The sequence below is a fragment of the Garra rufa genome, chromosome 21 (genome assembly GCF_049309525.1).
Source record: "Garra rufa chromosome 21, GarRuf1.0, whole genome shotgun sequence".
Lineage (NCBI taxonomy): Eukaryota > Metazoa > Chordata > Actinopteri > Cypriniformes > Cyprinidae > Garra > Garra rufa.
Genome location: NC_133381.1, coordinates 17,211,900 through 17,232,150, shown reverse-complemented (window position 1 = coordinate 17,232,150; position 20,251 = coordinate 17,211,900). Strand labels below are relative to the sequence as shown.

General features: G+C 31.1%; 1 protein-coding gene across 2 annotated transcripts in view; it reads left to right on the top strand.

Annotated features, from left to right (window-relative positions):
* The first annotated feature begins 10,122 nt into the window (after positions 1-10,122).
* The window catches only part of mmadhca (metabolism of cobalamin associated Da), a 16,802-nt gene continuing 6,673 nt past the window's right edge, over positions 10,123-20,251 (top strand). The window contains exons 1-6 of one of the 2 annotated variants that reach the window (XM_073826905.1): positions 10,123-10,164; positions 10,770-10,809; positions 10,901-11,045; positions 16,841-17,058; positions 17,139-17,247; positions 17,336-17,457. In XM_073826905.1, the coding sequence (XP_073683006.1) occupies positions 10,801-10,809; positions 10,901-11,045; positions 16,841-17,058; positions 17,139-17,247; positions 17,336-17,457 (603 nt within the window). In that variant the 5' untranslated portion in view covers positions 10,123-10,164; positions 10,770-10,800. The other variant, XM_073826906.1, reaches the window with a different exon arrangement.

The following is a 20,251-nucleotide window of genomic DNA, read 5'->3' as shown; positions in this document are numbered from 1 at the left end:
CAATAGGCTATATTGTTAAAGAGCGTTTTATGCGCCAAAGTGATTAAATACTTAACATGATGCGGTATCATTCACTATGGAAGCCCGTTTCCGCCAGGTCAGAAAAAAATCCATGCCTTAAAAAGTCGAAATTATGACTTACTTAAGTCATAATTACGAGATAAAAAGTCGAAATTATGACTTAACAAGTCGAAATTATGAGATAAAAAGTCGAAATTATGACTTACTATGTCGAAATTATGACTTAAAAAGTCGAAATTATGACTTACTTAAGTCATAATTATGACTTACCTAAGTCATAATTATGACTTAAAAAGTCGAAATTATGACTTAAACACATTGATCACATGACCACTTCACGCCTTCCGTTTTGAATCATGATTCGCTATACGATACGCCTTTGAAGTTCCGTTTCCAGGAGTGTTCTAATGATAAACGGGACATTCCAGAACGAATTACCTTCTGTTTGGAGCTCCAAGTTCAGTAGCGACACACCTTATTAATAAATTGGGGGTGGCTTAATGGAAAAAAAGAGTGAAATGAATAAAAATGAGAAGGTCAAAATCTTGTATACAGTTATATATACACACACACACACACACACACACATACATCCTGCGAAGCCGCTATACGTCCCGATCGAAATTAAATGATTCTGAATGAAATGACTCGAGATCCAATTGAAGCGCTTTAAAACAGAGGTTACTTAAAACTCCGTTGAAACTTTGCTCAATTTCTCTATATAATGTATTCGTTGTTTGACATAAAATCATTACAATTATTAGGCCTAACCTACAGTAGGCCTATATTATATATTAATTAATATTATATTAATTTCAGCGCGTTGCGTTCATATTCCAGGTTCACCCGCTTGCCTGTTTAGTTTTAGTTTTTATTTAAAGGATCCCCATTAGCTACAGCCGTGCTGCAGCTATTCTTCCTGGGGTCCTGAAAAAGTCATTAAAAATACAACAAGTAATTGGAAAAGGTAAATACACATACACATATACACCTACATGTACACATGTATATACACAAATCAACATACATATATACCCTCATATGGGCATGAAATATACACATATAAAAACACATTCATACACATATACCCATAAATATACACCCATAAATATACCTACACATGTGCATGTACACACATATTCACACACATATATAAATAAATATAAACAGTCAGATGTATTATTTTGATAGATGCTGTTTTACATATAATTTAAATTTATTTACATTGTTAGTAAGTATGATATGCTTTGGCAATTTATTCCATTCCTTCATACCTCTGAACATAACAGTATTTTTTATGGCATTTGTTCTTGCTATGGGTAAGGTGAAGTTGCCTTTAATTGCATGTCTGGTACTGTACTGATGATTGTCTACACTAAAAGAAAGATGCTTAAACAAAACAGAAGGCAATTTTGAGATGGAAATGTTTCTTATGAGAATTAACAGTGAATATAACAGTCTGTCTTCGACCAACAACCAGTTAAGATCTTTGTGCATTAATATAATATTTCTCCTATAGCTGCACCTAAGTGCTACACGAGCAGCTCTATTCTGTATAAGTTGTAATTTATTCATATATTCACCAGTGGCATTTGACCAAACCACTGGGCAATAGTCGAGGTATGTCAATATTAGTGCTTTCATCGCATAATTCATAATATTTGAAGTTAAAAAATTTGCATGTCTTTTCATAATAGATATACCTCTTCCCATTTTTGCTATAATATTATTAATATGTGTTTTCCATGATAATCTAGAGTCAACTGTTACACCCAGCAGTTTGGTCTCATGCACCTGTTTAATATTTACGTTATTAATTTGAACATTAATTACAGGATTTTGATTAATGTTATAATTTGAACCTAAAATCATGCAGTTAGTTTTTACTGTGTTTAGTGCCAGTTTATTTAATTTGATCCAATCTACTACATATTGTAATTCTATATTTAAAACAGTTTCTAGTTCCATTTGTGTACTTGCTGATGTATATATAGTTGAATCGTCAGCATACATGACAATGTTAGCCTTATGTAAAATGTACGGTAAATCATTAGTAAAAATATTAAATAATAATGGACCCAGACAACTGCCTTGAGGTACTCCACATGTGATATTTCTGATACCTGAGAAGCTGCCATTAAAAAACACTGACTGTGTTCTGTTTGACAAATAACTGTACATCCATGTGATTGCTGACTGCTCAAAACCATAACAAGATAATTTTGCTAATAACAGATCGTGATCTATGATGTCAAAGGCAGCAGAAAAATCTAAAAATACAGCACCAATAATATTTTTCTTTTCAGTCTCTCTATGCCAATCATCAGACATATGTGTCAGTGCAGTGGCAGTGGAGTGACTTTTTCTGTATGCATGCTGAAAATCTGTTAATAAATCGTTTGTATAAAAATAATTATTAATTTGATCATATACTATAGATTCCATTATTTTAGATAATACAGGTAATATACTTATCGGGCGACTGTTGGGACCAGAAAAAGGCAGTTTTTTGTCTTTGGGCAGAGGAACTATTTTAGCCTGCTTCCATGCATGTGGGCAGGTACAGTAGATAAAACTAAGGTTAATGATGTGGGTTAGAACAGGGGCAATAGAGTCAGCAGCTAGTTTAAGAAGCCTGCTGTCAAGACCGTCAACACCCGGTGGTTTGTTTTTACAGGATTTTAAAAGATTCTTTACTTGATCTATATTTACACTTTCTAATTTAAACCTTGAGTTCTTATTTTTCATCAGTTCGTTTCTTATTAATAGATGAGATATGTCATTACTTAGATTAGGCATATTTTCTCTTAGTTTATCTACTTTTCTTATAAAATAATCATTAAGATAATTTGCAATATCTATTGGCTTAGTTATAAATTTATCCCCTGTTTCCAGAAAAGATGGAATTATTTTATTTTTCTTACCAGTCAATTGATTTAAAACATTCCATAACTTCCTACTATCATTACCTATGTTTTTAACATGATTATCAAAATAGATTTTCTTCTTCTTTTTATTAAGTTTAGTAACAGAATTTCTCATTTTACGATATAGGTCCCAATCACATTTATTTCCTGTTGTAACTGCTGTTGTTTTCATTTGACCTCTTATTTTCATAGAATTTTTCAGTTCATCATCCAACCAAGGAGTGACGTTGTTCCTGACAGTAAACTTCTTTAAAGGCGCATGTTTCTCAATCAATGACAAGAATAAATTGTTAAATTTAAAGAGGGCAATTTCTGGATTACTAGTTGCCAACACATCAGACCAGCATATAGCTTGAACATCTTCAATAAACTTGTCATTTTTAAACAATTTAAAAGATCTTTTAAATAAGACTGCTGTTCCAGATCCACTCAGCTTGGTTGTTAACACAGAAATGATCAGATTATGATCACTGCTACCAGTAAGAATAGACAGTACCTTTTTACACAGTTCAGGACGGTTTGTGAAAATATGATCTATACAGGTAGATGTTCTGGAGCCATCGCTCTTAAAACATATTCTTGTAGGCTTATTTATAAGTTGAGTAAGTCCACATGCATTTGCAGTAGTTAACAGTTTTTTTTTCAAGTGGCAGTCTTTAGAAAACCAGTCAATGTTTAAATCACCCATCAAATAAATGTCCTGACTTACATTAGTATTTATATCCAACATTTTACAGATAGTGTCAAGATATTCACAATTGGCACTTGGTGACCGGTAACAGCAGCACAAAAGTATCGACTTTCGGTGGGGTAGATGCATTTGCAACCATAATATTTCGATATTAAAACTCATTAAATCAGTTCTTATTTTTACTGGCAGGTGATTCTGAATATAAAAAGCTACTCCCCCACCAAAACCATTTCTGTCATTTCTGTATATGTTGTAACCTTCAATAAATAGTTCTGTGTCATCAAAGGAAGAGTCCAAGTGAGTCTCTGAGATAGCAAGAATGTGTATTTTATACTCATTTAACAGTTCAGCAACATCATTGATTTTATTCCTGAGACTGTTTATATTAATATGTGCTAGTCTTAAGCCTTTTCTTGGTAATGAATACATGAGTTTTATGTGCTGTCATACCTTCAGAGTTGCAAAGAAATTACTTAGGGGTGCCAGTGCGGGAATGGATGATGAGTTTGTCGTGTCTGAGGTAGGCAATGTCTCCTTTATCACGTGCTTCTTTCAACTTTGGCATCAATTCCTTTCTTTTTAACCGCACAGCATCAGTGTAATCGTCATTAATGAAAATTTTTGTGCCCTTGAGGTTCTTTGCTCTTTGCATAACAGCAGCTTTGTCCTTAAAGTTCAGAAATTTAACAACAATAGATCTGGGTCTGTTTCTAGCAGCTTCAGGTTTTCCTATTCGGTGTACACGCTCCATCTCCATGTCTCTTTGTAATTGTAGTTTTTGCCTGAAAATGTCCTTCACCTTTTCTTCAGAGTCAGCCCAGGATTCCCCAGTGGATTCAGGAACTCCATCAATCACAATATTATTTCTCCTTGATTGACCTTCAAGATATTCTTGTTTGTCACACATAACTTGCAGACTCTCACAGATTTTCACCATATCAGTTTCTGTGATTTTTTCATGCTCAGACTGTTTAGCTTGATTGACTTTAAGTTCATCTACGTCCTTCTGTGTATATTGTAAACTTGCTTTTAGCTCTTGTAATTCTTTGGAAACATTATCCATTCTGGTGTTCACTGAGTCCATAATAATTTTAACAAAGTCCTTGAACATTTCCTGTTGTTGCTGTAACAGAGCCATGAACATATCTCTTTGCTGTTGTAACAGTTCATTTACCTGAACGATGGTTGCATATTCCTCCTCTGTGTTCCTCAACTTTGGAGGAGCCATGTTCTGCTATCCCTGGAAACTGGAAGCCTGGAGCCGGACTGGTGGTACTGGCTGGAAGCCTGAAAGCCGGCCTGGTGGTAGTGGCTGAAAGCCTGAAACCGGCCTGATGGTAGTGGCTGGAAGCCTGGAGCCGGCCTGGTGGAAGTGGCTGAAAAAAGCCTTGAGCCGGCCTGGTGGTGGTGGCTGGAAAGCCTGGAGCTGGCTAGGTAGAGGAAGATGGCTCCACTACCACCTACAGGCCCAAATCTCTATCCACCAAATATCACCCTTCAGATTCACAATCCACTGCTTCAAACCATCCAAATGACTACACATTAATCACAAAATCTGTTCAGAAAGTCCCTTTTTGGAGGATGATAAGCAGGTCTCTGGTAATTGTTGTATGGTGTCAAAGAGAAGCCATAGGCACTCGAAACAGCCCCAGGACACTGGAAATTGCAATAGAATGTGTAGAACCTGGATCACCTATGATTCCAATCACCGGTGGGGGACCCTTGCAGTTGAGGTCAGAGACACTGTACAGTTCATATTAAATAATCTGAATACTATATGTGTGTGTTTTTATTATCACTCTCCTTTCCACTAAGACACGTTAAACGTTTTACAACAGATTTCTTTTGAATTTGTTCATTAAAGATATTTGCTCTAACTAACAGTTCTGCTGTAAGAGCCTCGCTTTCTGGTGGGTTCAGGTTTTCTTTATTACTCCTAAAGTACAAGTAATTTGGCACAAACACATCTAAGTAGGCTATTCAGATTATTAACGTTTAAAAGGCAAGCGGGTGAAAAAGAACGCAACGCGCTGATTTTAAGCGTTTTCCTCCAACAGAAAACGCGTAGGCTAACGTGCAACTCAGCGCGTTGCGTTCAAATCCTGCCCACATCTATTTGCATATATATAATATATTTATAATATTATTATAATATGTTTTTATATATATATAAATAAATGATTGCCCCTTTCCAACGTTTCACTTACAAGCCCCGTTCTACCCCAAGAAAACGCTTAACGTGCATCTCAGCGCGTTGCGTTCATATTTTACTATATATTCTGCTTGTCTGTAAATGTTATATCCTTTATTAATAAGGTGTGTAGCTACTGAACTTGGAGCTCCAAACAGAAGGTAATTCGTTCTGGAATGTCCCGTTTATCATTAGAACACTCCTGGAAACGGAACTTCAAAGGCGTATCGTAGGCGAATCATGATTCAAAACGGAAGGCGTGAAGTGGTCATGTGATCAATGTGTTTAAGTCATAATTTCGACTTTTTAAGTCATAATTATGACTTAAGTAAGTCATAATTATGACTTAAGTAAGTCATAATTTCGACTTTTTAAGTCATAATTTCGACATAGTAAGTCATAATTTCGACTTTTTATCTCATAATTTCGACTTGTTAAGTCATAATTTCGACTTTTTATCTCGTAATTATGACTTAAGTAAGTCATAATTTCGACTTTTTAAGGCATGGATTTTTTTCTGACCTGGCGGAAACGGGCTTCCATAAATTTTGCGCTGCAAATATCAATCCTAGTTTTAATTTGTCTATAACCATGGAATAAGCGGGATAATCAACGGCTTGCCGTGCGTTAAAGGATTTAAAATGCACTTCGCGGAGGCAACCACCCTCAGCTTCGCGTCGGGCGGTTATTAGCCTCCACGTCGTGCATTTAAAATCCTTTAACGCACGGCAAACCGTTGATTATCCCTTACATATATATATATATATACATATATATATATATATACAGGGCTCGCAAAATTTCTGGTAGGCCTTCGGGCAGGTACTCTTCAGATTTTGGTAGCCCGAAAATTAATTTAACTAGCCCAAATAAAAAAAGACCTTTTTTTAATCTAGAAAATCAGATAGGAGTCTAATCAAAAATGTTTTTAATACACAAATATCAAGGAAGTAATTTTATTTCATTATATTTATTTAATTTAGTGTATCTGCAGAATTTTTAAATATTAATTTAAAGCAATTCATAACCCTTTTTAAGATCTGCAAAAGTAAAATAAACAGTAATGGGATTGGACAATGTAAAGTAGAATATTAAGCCATAAAATGGCATAATTTAAAATTCAGATACAGTTTCACACAAAAACAATATGTTACACTATGGCATTTCATCCTTTATAACATTAAAAATTTGAGTATATAATTTATTATATTTATTTAAAACATAAATATTACTGTACTTGTTTAGATTTTTAGAAGGCACCTTAACTTTTTACATTTACAATTTTGCTGCATAAAAACATGGGTCGATAATTGCAATCATTTGACCATAAACAGCTGAAAAAAATGCATTAGAAATGAAAAATTGATTCTCTGTCACAAGGGGGCGCTTTAGGAGCGCTGAAATATTACGGTTTCCATAGTAACGACTGAACACAAAGCAGCATTAACGCAGTTTTATCAGACATGAAATGAAAATTCCAGCGACACGTTTCTGAGGACAGTAACGGAGGAACACCATCAAATGTAGCGAAGTAAAAGTAAAAATTTTTCACTATAAATGTACTTGAGTAAGAGTAAATGTACCTATCGTACTAGTTACCCCAAAAATTTACTCAAGTAAATGTAACGAAGTAAATGTAATTCGTTACTACCCACCTCTGCTCATTGGTTGAATAAAAATATTTGGATTTTATATTAAAAAATTAGCATCAGGTAGCTAGATAGCTAGCCAGTTAGCATCAGTTTCAAATAGGCGTTTTACCCCATAGGTGGGGTAAAACGCCCCTCCCTTGGTACGAATTTAATTTTTGTTAAAAATCTAATAACATGAAAACTCTGGACATTTTTTTATCCGTGTATCATTCCTCCTTTCCATTTTCAAAATGAAACGAAATAAGCAGAAATAAGAAAACGGCTCATTTATTCATTTTTTCATTTGTTCAGAAAACGATTTCAGATTCGATTTTTTTTGGTTCACGGGTAAAAAAAACGGATAAACGACTTCAAAATTCGTTTTCCACATGTGGGCGGTCACGAGACGCCCCTTTACGCCGATTGGTCAACCAAATCTGGACAGGTGACGCCATCCATTGTTCCTTCAACAAAATAAAAGACCATTACTTGTTTATTTTCATTCTTTTGCTGTCTTTAAAACAACAAACATACAAGTGCAATAACATTAATTACATCAACATATAATACAATATAACTAAAAATATTATAATAATAATAAAATTGGAAAAGCAATTAGAAAATCACATGTACACAAGAAGTACAAATAGTTACAAATTATCCAAACAATAGATTTACGGCTTTAAAATAATTTACAGCTTGTCGCGTTATTTCTTGATTCTTTTAACCATTGCATACCTGGCTGTTTCTATTACAAATGAGAGTCAACAAGATGATAGTCCTCTGACTGGGCTTTCTTCTGTTCAGCCTAACTCGTTTCACAAATATTTATTTCACAAATATTAATCAGCATCCAGCATGTTTTATTTTGCTGAATGATTTTAAATCTGAGTATCTGCGGTACAGACAGTGCAAGGAAGAACAGATCAGTGTTCAGTCAAGTGTAAATGCACAGCAGTCATAAATTTTCTTTTAGACATTATGCTCAGTTTTGGACAAGCGGTGGTAAGTGCAAATCGAATTTTTACTGTAGGCTATATCATAACCACAGGAATGTTTTATTTTGCCAACTTTTCTTAGAATCTATAATAATAACATGAAAATAACTATAATTATTATATTGTACAATAATTACAATATAAATTAACACAAAATAATAAAAATACACAATATAATGAATGAATATATAAAATAAAAATAAATTCTAGTAATAACAAATAATAAACTGCGTACTGACCAACAGCTCAGAGACTTGGTAGTCTTCGCATCGCAGCTCCTCTTATCACAGATCATCTCACACATCACCCAGAATTGGCCTCTGTAGTCAACTTCTCGTGGGATTGCTGTCTTGGATGGCGGTGTGGCGTTGGGTGTTTGAGAGCTGTCCCATCACACCATAACAATGGGAATGACCTGCAGCGTCAGGTGGTGTGACGCTCTCATTTGCCCATCGCTCACCTGAAGCACTCTTACCATAGCGAGACGCTGCTTTAGATTCTGCCACTGACAGTGACAGACCAATAGTGAGGCATCGCTCGGTGGGTGACGGATGGTGTCAAAGACAGCTTCTCACTACAAAAATAATACAAGTATATTTGCAAATAAGCAGCTAAGCGATGCGACGGCAACCAGTCGGTACAGGAGATGATCCATCCTTGATAGAACAAAAAACTATTTAAAAAATATATATAATAGTAGTAAATGATAAATGACTTAATACATTTGGCCATTTTTAAAATAAATAACTAGCAATATGCAAAAAAAGCCAATATTTTACATTGAACTGTCAGAAAATAAACTTTCTTAAAGCACACTACTCACTCTCAGTAGTTTATTTAATTTGTCTACGAACAATGTCCAACGCTAGACATCACAAGATACACATCTGCATATAATTATATGAAATAGCTTTTTTCTCTATCCAAAATATATTTTAAATATGTGCTAAATGTGTTATAAACACTGATGTTTCCCATACTAAAAATATATTTCAATTCATCCTTCATATAGCAAAATGTATTTCAGGATCATACACATACATTTCCAATCTTATAGTAGAACTAAATAGTGCTGAATACAAATGAAGAGTTCATTTGCAAAAACAGATAACTCTGTTATTAATGTTCATAAATATTTTTTGTGTAATCATGTTTTTGTGTTTTATTGTGCCAGTTAGCTGTATTTTGTTTTAGTTAATATTATTTTATCAAAACAACCCAACTGCAGTTTGATATTACTTTAAATGCAGATTTAAAAAATGAAATGTTTTTGCAAATAAACTCGTCAAATGTAGATTAAAATGTATAATGATTTAAGTTTTCATTATTGTTTATTTACTGTAATAGTGTTTTTGTTTTTTACATATTTCCGTGTCTTTTTCCGATGTCACTTGAAATGTAACGTTAGCCTATCCGTTGTTACTTGTTACTTAAGATGAGACACGTGAGGAAAAAAATAAACGTTTTATTCCTGAAGCCTCTACCGTCCGTTACTGCAAATTAAATTATACTGCTAGTTGATATGTCCCGATTTAAAAGTTTACACGCGCTTTGCTTAGCCTTAGAGAACTAGATCTCGTTCAGTAGACAGACGCAACATTTCACGTTTCGCGGCTTTTGTGTTCTCTGCGACGCTCCGTCGTGACGTCATGACGTTCGGCGTGCGAACGTGATCAGCAGAATCTTGTGAAGACGAGCAGGTTGAGTAAGTGGAGAGCACGCTGTCCTTTAGCCTAAAAATGCTTTGAAAATGACGACAAATCGCGATTAAACTTGTGACATGTAGATCTGTATTATCAGAAGAGCTTGTCGATCTCAGTTTGACGCGAATGTCGCGTTTTAATCGTCTTTTGCTCGTGTTTGAAGTGAAAGTGAGTGGTTCATAACAGAGTAGTGTTTGTGTGGGTTTGATGTGCTTAAAAGCTGTTTTTGCTGTAAAGAAAAAAACATAATTAACCTCGGTCATGTTAGTTTGTACACGTATTAATGTGGTTATGACAGATTTGGACATTAAACGTGTTGGTACAGATTTATTTAGTCAGTTTAACAAGGGATGTTATGTATGTGTTTATTTTTTATTGAATAAAATCATATTTAATACAGTTTAACATATAGCTTGCTCAAGTGATATTTGTCTGTTTTGAAACATTGTTTTAATTAACAGATCCATACATGTTTGTTTTCTTTATAGTTATATTTTATTAATTTATATTGGGGTTTATATAATTGTTTATTTTTGTTATTATTATTGTTCTGTTTTAAAGTAAAAGGGTTCAGTCTTTAAAGTGGGTGTTTGTTTGTTTGTTTCAGGTTGCAGTGAGGGTGGAGCTGTGCACACATTATGGCGAGTGTGAGTTCCACTGACTACTGCTTGACTTCTTCATGTGTTGTTACAGTGTGTATGTGCTGTAACACTGTATGTGTGTGTTTTATTAATGCAGGTGCTGTGCAGGAGGCTCAGACAGGTGAGTCAGTCGTCTGTGGTTCACGCGCTGGCTCAGAGGATCGTGGCTGTCAGAGGTTTTTCAGCCGCGGGTTCGTCTGGATCGGATGAGCCGTATATAGCTGTACCATCTCAAAACTCAGGTGTGTAATATACGTTATGAATGTTTCTGTTACATGGCCATAAATTTAAAGGGTCCTTTTTTTTTTTACACACACAGACATTAAAAATAGATGTATTTATAAAGTATAACAACAGCAGATGTGATATTATTTTTATGTCCATTTGATGTTAATATTTGCAATTAAAAAAAAAAATGTAAGAACACAGGTTATTACTACATTTTAGGGCTGGCATTACTTAAAAAAAAAAAAAAAACTAAAAATTTAATGTATTGTAATATTTTCTAATAATTTAATAACTTATTTAATATTTTAGATATGCATTTAATGTTAATGTAAATATTTGTATAGTGTAATGTTAATAACATTAGAAATATGAATCTTTACATATTCTATTTATTATTATTTTTCTTAAATATTTTGTAATATTTTAGTGTATTTTAATCTATTTTTAATATATAATGTATTATACAGAATAATATTGAAATAGATTTTAGATATCCGTTTAATGTAAATGTAAGTAATGTTGTTTGTTTTTGTATGTATTAAAATGTTTACGTATTTTATTTTTGTTTAATGTTGTAGTGTAAAACAATATTTAACTTACTGTTATTATTTAATATGCATTTTAGTTAATAAATCTTTTTATTAGCATTAAAGTAAATATCATTTACATATTTATAAATTCTAATATATAGTTAATGAGAATTTATATTATAATTAAGGAAAATTGTTTTTTTATATTTAATATAACTGTTAAGTGATATAAATTGAATTTTTTAATGCATTATTTTAATATATTGTAATATTTTCTAATAATATATCTTTTAATGCAAAATTTTAGTAGATTTTTAAATATGCATTTAATGTTAATCTAAATACTTTTGTAGAATGTATGCATAATACTAACATTAGAAAAATGAAACTTTACATATTTTCTTTAAGTATTTAATTTATTTTTAATACAACATAAAATTTTAATATATTTTACATATGCATTTAATGTTAATGTAAATATTGTAGAATATATGTATAAAATTAACATTAGAAATATAAAAATGTTTACACATTTTATTTATTATTTTTTATATTTGTTTAATATTAGTGTAAAACAATATAAAATATTGTTTTAATGTTTATTTATATTCTGTAAAAAGTGGTTTAAAATATAAAATGTATTTAATCATTTAACATTAAAAAATAATTAAAACAATTGACATTTTATTGTACAAATGTTAAATTTTATAACACAAAATGATCTGTTTTAAAGTGTTATACAATTGTTTTAAGTTTAATATTAGATTATCATAGTGTAACATTTTATATGTATTTCTAATGTTAGTATTATGGATACAGTTGACATATTTTATTACTTTAAGTGTTTAATTTATTTTTAATATAACGTAAAAAAGTATAGATTTTACATGTTTAATGTTAATGTACATATTGTAGAATGAATGTATAATATTAACATCAGAAATTATTTTCAAATGTTTACATAATTTTTGAAAAATTTATTTTATATTTGTTTAATGTTAAAGTGTAAAACAATATAAACCAATATTTTATTTATATATGCATTTATATACTGTAAAAAGTGGTTTAAAATGTTCTAAAATGTAATTATTATTATTTATTCATTTTATGGACAAAAAAATTATTTTAAAAATGTACATTTTATTTATTGATGTATCTTACAATTGTAAAAATGTATACCATACAACAATATAAAATTATATATTTTAAAGTGCTATAAATCTGTTTGTATAATAGCAAATTTATCACCACTGTATTTTATTTATTAATATTGCTTATTTTATTTGTTTAAAGTTATAGTGTAAAGCAATATAAAATATATTGTAATGTTAATTTTAATAAATGCATTCATATACTGCAAAAGTATATTTCAAAATGTTAATACATTTATTCATTATTGAAACATGAAAAATTAATTAAAAAAATAATTTAACATTTTATTGATTTATATTTTACAAATGTTAAATTTTATTGCATACAACAATATATAAAATTGTTTTCAAGTGCTATAAAACTGTTTGTTCAATAGCAAATTTATTACCATAGTGTTATTTTATTAATATTGTTTATTTTATTTGTTTAATGTTATAGTGTAAAGCAATATAAAATGATATTTTAATGTTAAATGAATTTATACTGTAAAAAGTATGTTTTAAAATGTTAATACATTTATTTATTCATTCATTTTATTAACATGAAAAATTAATTTAAAAAATAATTTAACATTTTAATATATTTCACAAATTTATAATTGCATTTATAAACTGTAAAAAGTATGTTTCAAAATGTTAATACATGTATTTATTCATTTTATTAACATGAAAAATTAATAAAAAAAATAATTTAACATTTCATATTTCACAGATGTAAAATGTTGTAGCATACAACATGAAATGATACATGTTAAAGTGTTATAAAACTATTTAAGTTTAATAGCAAATTTGTTTATTATCAGTGTAACAGAAAAGTATTTTATATTTATTCATTTTATTAACATAATTTAATTTAAAAGTAATTTTACATTTTGTTTTATATTTTACAAATGTTACATTTAATAGCATACAACAATATAAAATTATATATTTTCAAGTGCTATAAAACTAAGTTTAATAGCAAATTTATTACCATAGTGTATTTTATTTATTAATATTGTTTTTTATTTGTTTAATGTTGTAGTGTAAAGCAATAATATTTGAAATGTTCATACATTTATTTATTCATTTTATTAACATGAAAAATTCATTTAAAAATAATTTAACATTTTATATATTTTACAAATGTAAGATGTAGCATACAATAATATAAAATATATTTTAATAAGTTTAATATCAAATTTGTTTGTCGTCATAGTGTAACAGAAAAGTATGTTTTAAAATGTTAATACATGTATTTATTTATTTATTATTAATTTTATTAACATAATTTAATTAAAAAAATTACATTTGTATTGATTTATATTTTACAAATGTTAAATTTTACAGCATACAACAATATATAAAATTATATACTTTCAAGTGCTATAAAACCATAGTGTGTGATTTTATTTATTAATATTGTTCATTTTATATTTTTTAATGTTATAGTGTAAAGCAATATAAAATATGATATTTAAATGTTAATATTTAGAAATGCATTTATGTACTGTAAAAAGTATGTTTTAAAAGTTAATACATTTATTTATTCATTTTATTAACATGAAAAATTAATTTAAAAATAATTGAACATTTTAATATATTTCACAAATGTAAAATGTTGTAGCATACAACATGAAATAATATATTTTAAAGTGTTATAGTGTAATATCAAATTTATTATCATAGTGTAACAGAAAAGTATGTTTTAAAATGTTGATACATTTGTTAATTATATATTTATTCATATTCACAATTTAATTAAATAATTTTACATTTTATTGATTTATATTTTACAAATGTTACATATTTTATAGCATACAACAATATATATTTAAGTGCTATAAAACTTTAACTTTAGTAGCAAATTTACTAATATTTTTTATTTGTTTAATGTTAATATTTATAAATGCATTAATATAATGTAAAAAATGTTTTAAAATGTTAATATTTATTCATTTTATTAACATGAAAAATTAATTTAAAAAATAATTTAACATTTTATTTAATATATTTAACAAATGTAAGATGTTGTAGCATACAACATGAAATGCTAAAGTGTTATAAAACTGTTTAAGTGTAATATCAAATGTGTATTATTAGTGTAACAGAAAAGTATGTTTTAAAATGTTAATACATGTATTTATTATATATTATTTATAAATATATTATAATATATTTAATTTATTAACAAAATTTTATTAAAAAGACATTTTATTGATATATATTTTATTTACAAATGTTATTTCATAGCTTACAACAATATATATACAATTATATATATATAAATATATTTTAAAGTGTTATAATATTTGTATTAATTTTAATATCAAATTTATCATCACAGTATATATTTTTTGTGAAGAATATATTATATTTTTATACATTTTAAAATATATTTTTGTTATATTAAGAATTACCTTCATCCATTTCTGTATTACTTACCGTATACATACAGTAGTCAGCATTCTTAGTTTTAAGACAACTTTTAAGAAAGGTTTTAATCCACTTCAAATGTTGACTACAGCTTAAAATCTCTAAAGTATTTATCTTCTGTTTAATTATAATATACAGTGGGTACGGAAAGTAAATGCAGCCATTTGTTGAAATCATTTAAGTTCATTTTTTTCCTCATTAATGTACACTCAGCACCCCATATTGACAGAAAAACACAGAATTGTTGACATTTTTGCAGATTTATTAAAAAAGAAAAACTGAAATATCTCATGGTCCTAAGTATTCAGACCCTTTTGATCTAATACAGCCATGAGTCTTTTTGGGAAAGATGCAACAAGTTTTTCACACCTGGATTTGGGGATCCTCTGCCATTCCTCCTTGCAGATCCTCTCCAGTTCTGTCAGGTTGGATGGTAAACGTTGTTGGACAGCCATTTTTAGGTCTAAGTCAGGGCTCTGGCTGGGCCATTCAAGAACAGTCACAGAGTTGTTGTGAAGCCACTCCTTTGTTCTTTTAGCTGTGTGCTTAGGGTCATTGTCTTGTTGGAAGGTAACCTTCGGCCCAGTCTGAGGTCCTGAGCACTCTGGAGAAGGTTTTCGTCCAGGATATCCCTGTACTTGGCCGCATTCATCTTTCCCTCGATTGCAACCAGTCGTCCTGTCCCTGCAGCTGAAAAACACCCCCACAGCATGATGCTGCCACCACCATGCTTCACTGTTGGGACTGTATTGGACAGGTGATGAGCAGTGCCTGGTTTTCTCCACACATACCGTTTAGATTTAAGGCCAAAAAGTTCTATCTTGTCTCATCAGACCAGAGAATCTTATTTCTCACCATCTTGGAGTCCTTCAGGTGTTTTTTAGCAAACTCCATGCAGGCTTTCATGTGTCTTGCAATGAGGAGAGGTTTCCGTCGGGCCACTCTGCCATAAAGCCCCGACTGGTGGAGGGCTGCAGTGATGGTTGACTTTCTACAACTTTCTCCCATCTCCCGACTGCATCTCTGGAGCTCAGCCACAGTGATCTTTGGGTTCTTCTTTACCTCTCTCACCAAGGCTCTTCTCCCCTGATAGCTCAGTTTGGCCGGATGGCCAGCTCTAGGAAGGGTTCTGGTCGTCCCAAACGTCTTCCATTTAAGGATTATGGAGGCCACTGTGCTCTTAGGAACCTTAAGTGCAGTAGACATTTTTTTGTAACCTTGGCCAGATCTGTGCCTTGCCACAATTCTGTCTCTGAGCTCTTCAGGCAGTTCCTTTGACCTCATGATTCTCATTTGCTCTGACATGCTGTGAGCTGTAAGGTCTTATACAGACAGGTGTGTGGCTTTCCTAATCAAGTCCAATCAGTATAATCAAACACAGCTGGACTCAAATGAAGGTGTAGAACCATCTCAAGGATGATCAGAAGAAATGGACAGCACCTGAGTTAAATATATGAGTGTCACAGCAAAGGTCTGAATACTTAGGACCATGTGATATTTCAGTTTTTCTTTTTTAATGAATCTGCAAAAATGTCAACAATTCTGTGTTTTACTGTCAACATGGGGTGCTGTGTGTACATTAATGAGGAAAAGAAATGAGATTAAATGATTTCAGCAAATGGCTGCAATATAACAAAGAGTGAAACATTTAAAGGGGTCTGAATACTTTCCGTACCCACTGTAATTAGATTTATGTAACTGTCTCACTGACAGGTCCTAGAACAGTGTGGCCAGATGAGACCATGGGTCCGTTTGGGCCTCAAGATCAGCGGTTCCAGCTGCCAGGCAACGTAGGTTTCGACTGTCACCTGAAAGGTACCGAGTTACAGATAAAAGGGCCTGTTCACAGGACGGTTCCGGACGTTTTAAGCGCCCCATCCAGCACAGAGAGACACGAGTTCATCCTCGCTCAGTTTGTCAATGAATATCAGGTAAAAATCTGTTCAGAAATGATTTGATTTGATGATTTGTTGTTGAATCTTCCAGTGAGTGAGGTGTTTTGTTTGTTCAGGGTAGAGAAACATCTCTGACGTCGCAGAGAGTCAGTAAAGCTGAACACTACTTCACTCAGTCAGATGTGGAGTGTTCAATGCATTCCTGCCCAGAGCTGCTCAAGAAAGGTATCTAACCTTACAAAACACATCAAATATCTTCAACATCACAGTTTTTTAATCAATTGCGTTTTTTTTGTTTGTTTGTTTTTTACAGAGTTAGAGCTGTTTTTCCCAGTGCTGCCTGCGAGTCCTATCACTGTCGTCACCGTAACACAGAAGAACCAGCAAACAGGCGCAGAAGATCAGAGCAAAACCCAACAGGAACTACTAGATCATGTGAGTCTGACTGGAAAATTTAATGACACGTTAACAATTAAATATAATTATATTTTGCAATACAAACAGGTTCATTAGTTTATATTAGAGCAAATGTGTAATGTGAACAATACTTCTACAGCATTTATTAATCTTTGTTAATGTTAATTTGAGCATTTACTAATACATTATTAAAATATAAGTTGTGTTTGTTAGTTAATACATTAACTATTGTTAACAAATGACACCTTATTGTAAAGTGTATATTGTATATTAGTAATTATATATTCATTCTATGATAAATTATATTATTATAATAAATTATAACTATAAAATCATTAATTGGATTTGTTATACATAATTAAATGATGTATTATGTTGGTATACATTATTATAAATGATTACACTGTAAATATTAATTATATATTGTAAACTTTTAAATTAAATAAATAAATAAGTAAATAATTATATTGCTTTGACACCTTTTTTATATTTATTGCAGATTTCAATTGAATATAATTGCATTACAATTAGGATAGTTAATCTAAAAAACACAAAATAATTATATTTGTAATAAAATATCCAACTATACATTTATATTAATTGCATTAATACATTTATTTTGTTGAATAATTATATATTGTATTTACACATATACATTATTATTTTAATATAAGTATATTATATTGTATAGTGATACATGTATATAAAAATGCATAAAATGTTTTTATTATTAAACAAATTATTAAATATCAAATTTTTTCGCATTTACACACCTTTACACGTGCACACATTTACCCATACATATTTACACACATTTACATTCATTTACACATGCATACATTTACACATTTACACGTGCACATTTACACATACATATTTACACACTTTAACACACATTTACGCATGCATACTTTTACACACGCATTTACACATGCCTACATTTACACACACATTTACACACGCACTTACATATGCACACGTGTAAATTTAAATTAATTTTAAGCCATCTCGCAGGCCACCGGTTGAGAATCCCTGCTCTATGTGACTTTCTGGACATGCCCCGGTCTCTGTAGTGTTGTGATAGGCTACGTCATTCACGCAGCAGTGAAGGGAGACGTGCTTGAGAAACAGTTCAGAGGGGAGAAAACAATCTAACAATATTTTCCACTTTCTAAATAATAAAAGTATTGTATGTCTACTAATAATTATAAAGAAATAAATGCACCGAGCGAATCGGGGAATCTTCCCATCCCTAGTTTACACACACATTTACACACATTTACACATACATATTTACACACATCTACGCATACATATTTACACACACATTTGCACACATTTACACACGAATACACGCATTTACACATACATATTTACACACATTTACACACACATTTACACATTACATATTTACACACACATTTACACATACATATTTACACACATTTGCACATATTTACACACACATTTACACATTTACACATTTACACGTGCACACATTTACACACGAATACACGCATTTACACATTTACACATTTAAACGTGCACACATTTACACATACATATTTACACACATTAACGCATACATATGAACACACATTTGCACATACATATTTACACATACATTTACACACGCATTTACACATACATATTTACACACATTTGCACATACATATTTACACATTCATTTACACACGCATTTACACGTGCACGCATTTACACGTGCACGCATTTACACGTGCACACATTTACACGTGCACACATTTACACACATATTAACACACACACACACATTTACACATGCATACATTTAAACACGTGTACATATTTATACACACGTTTACATTCATTTACACATGCATACGTTTACACGCATTTACACATATTTACACACATTAACACATATTAACACATACACACATTTACACATGCATACATTTAAACACGTGTACATATTTATACACACGTTTACATTCATTTACACATGTATACGTTTACACACGCATTTACACATACATATTTACGCACACATTTACACGTGCATACATTAACACACACATTTACGCATGCTTACACACACATTTACACGCATACATTTACACACGCTTTCACACATTTACACATACATACACATTTACACATGCATACACACACATTTGCACATACGCATTTACACACATTTGCACATACATATTTACACACAAATGTGTATACACAAGTTTACATTCATTTACACGTGCATACATTAACACACACATTTACACATGCTTACACACACATTTACACATGCATACATTTACACACGCTTTCACACATGCATATTTATACACATTAACACGTATTAACACACGCATGCACACACATTATACATACATACACACATGCATACATTTAAACACGTGTACATATTTACACAAGTTTACATTCATTTTCACACTGTGTGTGTAAATATGTATGTGTGTACACACGTTTACATTCATTTACACGTGCACGCATTTACATGTGCATACATTAACACACATATTTACACATGCTTACACACATTTACACATACATACACATTTACACATGCATACATTTACACGTGCACACATTTACACATACATATTTGCACATACTCACACACATGTGTGTAAGTGTGTGTGTGTGTGTGTGTGTGTGTGTGTGTGTGTGTGTGTGTGTGCGCATGTGTGTGCGTGAATGTGTGAGTGTGTGTGTGTAAATGTATGTATGCATGTGTATATTGTGTGTGTAAAGTATGTATGCGTGTGTGTGTGTGTGTGTGTGTGCATAAATGTGTGTAAATGTATGC